The sequence below is a fragment of the Lactuca virosa genome, chromosome 2, assembly GCF_052849685.1.
Source record: "Lactuca virosa cultivar CGN04683 chromosome 2, Lactuca_virosa_CGN04683_v6, whole genome shotgun sequence".
In the NCBI taxonomy this organism is placed as follows: Eukaryota; Viridiplantae; Streptophyta; class Magnoliopsida; order Asterales; family Asteraceae; genus Lactuca; species Lactuca virosa.
Window position 1 is genome coordinate 192,308,081 of NC_136427.1, and position 6,447 is coordinate 192,314,527.

Consider the following 6,447-nt stretch of genomic DNA (forward strand, 5'->3'; position numbering starts at 1 on the left):
TAGATATGATGATGCTGTCACTACTCACTAATTAATTTCGTTTTTATTAATATGTTTGAACTTCATCATTTGGTGGTTGCTGGGAACTTTCAAAATATGTGCATTGGAAGTTACCACTAATGTAATTTACATATCCATTATCGTAAATTTTTCTTGGGTTCTATTATCCATTTATTTTCCGGATCAGCAACTTATTTATTGGTTATACTCATGAAAACAGAAGATAGTATTAAATGACCTTAGATGATTTACATCTATTATTTATTTATATTTTCCCAATTTTACGAAGATGGCAAACCAAAACCGTACAAGATGCATGGAATGTTGCTAAAGAAGTAACGAAAAGTCTCAAAAAGTAAACGACGATGCGTCTGAAAAAGCAGAGGAAGCTACGGATGCTGCTAAAGGTAAATTGAACAAAAGACCAAACAATCTTACTTAATTATAACAAAATATTAAAAAGTAAAATGACAAAAATACCCTTGTGTGTGTGTGTGTTTTTTTTAATAGGTACCGAAGATTAATATTGTTGTTGGTGGAAGCTTTGGGGCTGGAAACTATGCAATGTCTAGGTATCTTACCTCTTCCAGCTTAACATGTTTTCAACTTTTTGTATTTTAGAAATACAAGTTTTTTTTTTATTTAATATTTGGTTCAAGATATTAATGACACTAACTATCGTGTGTCAATTAATTTTGTTTTTATTAAATGATACTTTAGGATCCGATGATAATTAGTTAGTCTGAGTTTTATATTCCGGGGTTTTTTTTTTCTGAGAATTATGTTTGATCTGTATATTGAAACTGTTGGATTGGGGTGAAGAGGACCATAGATCAGGAGCACAAATACAATCTTTGAGACTTGAGAGCGGCTTTTTTTAGAAGAAGTGGGGGTGTGGCATAAACTTGATCATCCAAATGCGAGTAAGGTCTATAAACTTTCATATTTAACATAATCATGCAAATTTTAGGGAAGTTGATGTAATTTATAACTTATAACATCATAATCTGGTCATATTTTTATGCAGTTCGTAGGGGTAACAATGAGTTCAGAGCTGTAAGTAGAAACCGAAAATGGTCAAATTGGAATGGCAAGCAACATTTGTTGTGTTTTGGTGGAGTATCTCCTTGGGGCTACATGTCTTGCTTGCTTTCAATTGCTTTCATCAAAGTTTTGTGTTACAGATTATCCATCTACAACCATTGACGAGAGCAAAAAAGTGCAGTTTATTAACTCAAGTGACACTGGCCCAAAAGATGCATCTCCGGTTTTGTAGTAAATTTGTGAGAGCGACTCAAAATACAAACGTACAAAGAAGGGTTAATGTCATAAAAACCATCAAGTTTTCAGGGTTTTGTCGGTTTTGCCCAAAGTTGAAATTTATGTCCGTTTTTACCCAAATATTTTCGAAAAAATGTTCGGTTTTACCCTTTTACCGGTGATAACAGGTTTTCCAGGTAACCAGTATATTAAATTCGCAAAAAAACCCTTAAGTTTACCATTTTTTTGCGTTTTTACCCTTAAGTTTATAATTTTTTTTACACTTTTACCCTAAGTATATTTTTTTTATATTATATATATTCATATGATTTTTTTGCTTGAATATGTATAATATGAAAAAAAATACATAGGGTAAAAGTGTAAAAAAAAATTATAAACTTAAGGGTAAAAACGTAAAAAAACTGTAAACTTAAGGGTTTTTCGCGAAGTTAATATAGTGGTAACCTGTTATCACCGGTAAAAGGGTAAAACCGAACATTTTTTCGAAAATGTTAGGGTAAAAACGGACATAAAATTCAACTTTGGGCAAAACTGACAAAACCCTGAAAACTTGAGGGTTTTTATGACATTAGCCCTACAAAAAAAAACCGAAAAAAAGAAAAAAAAACTCACATCCGACCCCGCGTTGGTCACTCACCTAGTTAATTATTAAGTATTAACTCAAAAATAAATTAAGATATTTAATTTTTTTTTTTTAAGTGGGAATTGAAAACTGAATCTAATAAACAGCCGCCCGAGGAACAAGTCCAAAACATCCGCATGTCAATATCCTCAGATATCATCTCGATCGTCGCCAAACAATTACTCTTTCTTCAATTAATCCCACTATTTTGAATTTTCTCTGTTACCGTTCTAGATTCGCCTACACTCTTTGCAAGATCTGCTTATCGATTTCACTTACAGAGCGAGGTAGAGAGATCTATGGCAAGCGGAGGTGGGTATGGTGATGCTAGCCAGAAGATCGACTACGTCTTCAAAGTGGTGCTAATCGGAGACTCTGCGGTGGGTAAATCACAGATACTTGCTCGATTCGCTAGAAATGAGTTCAGTTTAGATTCCAAAGCTACTATCGGTGTCGAGTTCCAAACTCGAACCCTCGTTATTCAGCACAAGTCTGTTAAAGCTCAGATCTGGGACACCGCCGGTCAAGAACGGTAATAATTCTACTTCACGTCTCTTTACTGATTCATGATCTCGCTTGTGATTATTGCGATCGAATGGTTTGTCTTATGATCTGCATTTTGTGTGATCTTAGCTTTTGATTTTAGTACATTTATAGATAATGTGTGCTTTTGTTGATCTAGATCTTTCGTTCAATTTGCATGAGGTGAGCTTTTGTTAGCTATGAATGTGTTCCACTTTTTCATTTAAGAAGATAATTCCCATTTTATATGCATCAACAATCTGATTAATTCTACATAACTTGTATCTAGCTCCTAAAAGGAAAAAAAAATGATTGAACAAAGCGTTAAACTCCAAAGAAGAAATTTATCTTGTTGAAAAGGCATGATTTTGACATTGATGAAAACAGATTTTAGATCTTTTAACTTGATGACAATCACCTTCCATATGGAATCCATTTTGTTCATAACCGATTTTACTCATTTTACCTTTTTACCCATGTACAACAATTTCTCAAGGGTAAAATCGTCCATTTTTTTTTTGACAAAACCAGGTACAGAGCAGTAACAAGTGCATACTACCGTGGTGCAGTAGGGGCAATGTTGGTATACGACATAACAAAACGCCAAACATTTGATCACATTCCAAGGTGGCTAGAAGAGCTAAGAAACCATGCAGACAAAAACATTGTCATCATTTTAATTGGAAACAAAAGTGATTTAGAAGATCAAAGATCAGTCCCAACAGAGGACGCCAAAGAATTTGCTCAAAAAGAAGGATTGTTCTTTCTAGAAACATCTGCTCTTGAATCAACAAATGTAGAAGATGCATTCTTGACTGTTTTGACTGAAATTTTCAGAATTGTGAACAAGAAAAGTTTGGTTGCAGATGAAGAACAGAATGGGAATACTGGAAATTTGGCTGGAAAGAAGATTATTGTTCCGGGTCCTGCTCAAGTGATTCCAGAAAAGAAGATGATGTGTTGTAGTTCATAAATTTGTTGCTATTATGAATGAATGAATGAATATCTATGGAGATTATTTGTTGCTATGAAAGTATGAATAGTAATTTTTTTGTGGGTGGTGAATTGTGATGATATTTTTTGTGTCGATTCTTTTGTTGTTAACTTGTTGAAGGGAGAAGAACAACATGAATGATGATGCCATTTGTGTATGTTTGACTATATTAATGTTTTGCATGAGTCAAATGGTTAAATATTGTTATTATGTTGTTAACTTGTTATATTTATGGATTGTGGGTTTCTTCGATCCATATCCATATGGATATGGAGAACGGAAGTTTATAAATGAATTAAAACGTTTAAATTCAATTTTTAAATGGGGTGAAGCTAATAAATTTGATAGGTATAATCAATTTTCAGAAAATTAAAAGCGACAACCAAATCAGATCTAATCATGTCATTATTCCAAATGGAAAATAAACCAAAATTTGATAGGTATATCCAATCATGTGATTATTCCAAATCAAGGATTTTGTAACTAAATTGAATATTTTAAAATGGAAAATAAACCAAAATTGAGGGAACAAAAAATTAAAGATTAAACCAACAAAATTTGAGGACAATGGGTGCTTAAACCGTCTTTGGTGGTTTGTCAAGAGCTTTTCATCCATATAAAGTAGAACGTAAAACTCCTGATAGCTCAAAAAAAAAATTTCCATCTTGTGTAATCTTCTCACTTATCTACAAATGTTTCTGCTAAGTTATCAATATGCTCTTCATTAAATATTTACATATATTCTATCAAATTTGTGCTCAAACTATGACTAACTATTACAAACAAAAACAAATTCTAGATGGATCTTGAGGATGTAACACAAACTCAATGAATTATTACAAAATTGATCTCAATAGAGAAAAGTGATGATCATGCTTGATAACGATTGGATCATAATATTTCATTTTCCATGTTATTATTTTGTACATTCGATTCACTTAGTTCATCAATTTACATCATATCGTCATTTGTTAATCGGTTTTTTTAATTGGTCTTAGTGTATCCCATGTTTTATTATTGTCAATAAACTTTACATATTTTACTGGTGTTTATGGTACGTCAAAATGGAAGATGAAATGGAATGCATTGTTTCATTGTGGTTCAAAAAAATTATTTATTTATTATTGTGGAAGCAATTACACATTCTAGGAAACCTTATTTACTCAAATAGAGCAATGAGATGATAATTCTCAGATAGGCCGTCGTTGGGCAGATGCAGGGAGTGTGACCGCACAGTTCATTTAGGGACCCGATTTTTTTTTACGTATATCAGTATTAGCGACAAATTAGTGAAAAATTAGTGGCCGGTTGGTGGATTAGTGACAAATTAATGGCAAATTTTTGTTTTGATTAATTTTATAACAATTATCGATTTATCAATAATTTTGCTTATCTAAAAAATTTATATTTAAAAATTCATTTTTAATTTTCGCACATGACCTTCAAAACCAAAACCCACCATCGTAAAATCAAACATGTTTTTAAGTTGTTTATAAGATGTACTTTAATCCAATCGGACTTCTAATATTTGTATATAAAAACTGAAAATTTGAAGACCACGAAATATCGAAAGTGATTTCATTGCTTTGTTACCAACCCACCCAAATGACAAATAGATGATTGAACACCGACCCATTGTGTTTGAGATTTAAATAAAATAAGTCCAATCAATACCCACAAACCACAATAATAAGAAATGGCTATAAAAAGTGGACACACTTCATTCGCAATTGGTAATGAGTTTAATATTTTGAAAACATAATTAGGATGTTTATACACTTGTAAATATTTTAGGGTTAATCATTAAGATTAAGATTGGTAGAGTCTTCTAACAAAATGAATAATGTTTATTGTTTAATCAAATATTACAAATAAACCTTCTACTTTGCAATAGAAGCTTTACTGAATGCTTTTTTTTTTTTTTTTTGCCAAATCGTTTTATGAATGAGCTTACTAAAAAAAATGAAGAAAATAATTATACAAAAAGTAATTAATACAACAAACAAAAATTGTTAAAGTATATTTTACAAAACGAATAATCATTTGTAATAATACCCTCAGGAAAGGTCAACACTAAAGCATCATATAATCTATGGTGCTGTTTGATTTTCTGAAATAAAAATTCATGAAGTCTGCGGACCACCTCTGCAACCCTCTGCAGTAGAAGATGTGGACCAAACGACTGCAAACTGTAATAAGAAGTGTGTTTGTTTTTTTAACATCTGCATACTGCTGCAGATATTAAAAAATTAAAATAAACTAGTTTTATAAACCGAAAAAGGTTTTTTAATACGTAAAATTTAATAATGTATAACATTTCGGCAAGAATTAATGATATTTCAACAAAAAATAAAGATATTTTAGTAAAAAATAATTATATTTCATCAAGAAATTATCATTATTGAATATAAAAAAACGAAAAAAAAAATTTCAACAATAATAAACGAAAAAAATGTGAAATAAAATTTTAACAACATATAATCAAATTTTCAGTAAGAAAAAAAGAAGAAGAAGAGGTTGGAAGAGGCAGTACAAGTGCTGCGCCAAACAGAGCACATGCATAGGTTTTTGACTCCGAAGACTTCTAAAAAACAAACAGTTGCGAGATGAAAAGTGTTGCGCGTGTGCTGCGCCGCGCAGCAATAAGAGGTCTGAAGAGGTTTTTTTTTTCCAAAAAACAAACATCACCTATGTCTCATAGTCAAACGGGTCAATGTCACTGTAATCTTAGAAAAATCATGGATAAACCTCCTATAACACCCTGTTAGACCAAGAAAACGAGAACCTTAGAAGGATTCGTCAGGACCTCTCATTGCATTACCCCCTCATTTTTGGTCGAATCAACCAAAATACCATTTTGGTTGACAAGGTGCCCTAAGAACTGGACCTCTTGCAACCAAAACTCATACTTCGAGAATTTGACGTATATCATATCCCTCTTCAAAACCTCACGAATCTCTCTCATACATTCCCTATGTTGCTCATTTGTCTTTAAAAGACAAGAATATCATCAATGAACATGATCACC

General features: G+C 31.8%; 1 protein-coding gene across 1 annotated transcript; it reads left to right on the top strand.

Annotated features, from left to right (window-relative positions):
- Positions 1-2,031: 2,031 nt before the first annotated feature.
- Positions 2,032-3,479, top strand: RABA4A (RAB GTPase homolog A4A). The gene is made up of 2 exons (XM_079078978.1): positions 2,032-2,435; positions 2,957-3,479. Exons 1-2 carry the CDS (start codon positions 2,203-2,205, stop codon positions 3,396-3,398), a joined length of 675 nt encoding a protein of 224 aa, XP_078935104.1. The 5' UTR covers positions 2,032-2,202; the 3' UTR covers positions 3,399-3,479.
- Positions 3,480-6,447: the final 2,968 nt, after the last annotated feature.

What these genes read in the sequence shown, in the direction of transcription:
- RABA4A (XM_079078978.1), top strand. Translation starts at nt 2,203, where the DNA reads ATGGCAAGCGGAGGTGGGTATGGTGATGCTAGCCAGAAGATCGACTAC. An exon ending in GACACCGCCGGTCAAGAACG is followed by an intron (nt 2,436 to 2,956) that starts GTAATAATTCTA and finishes TGACAAAACCAG; the next exon opens with GTACAGAGCAGTAACAAGTG.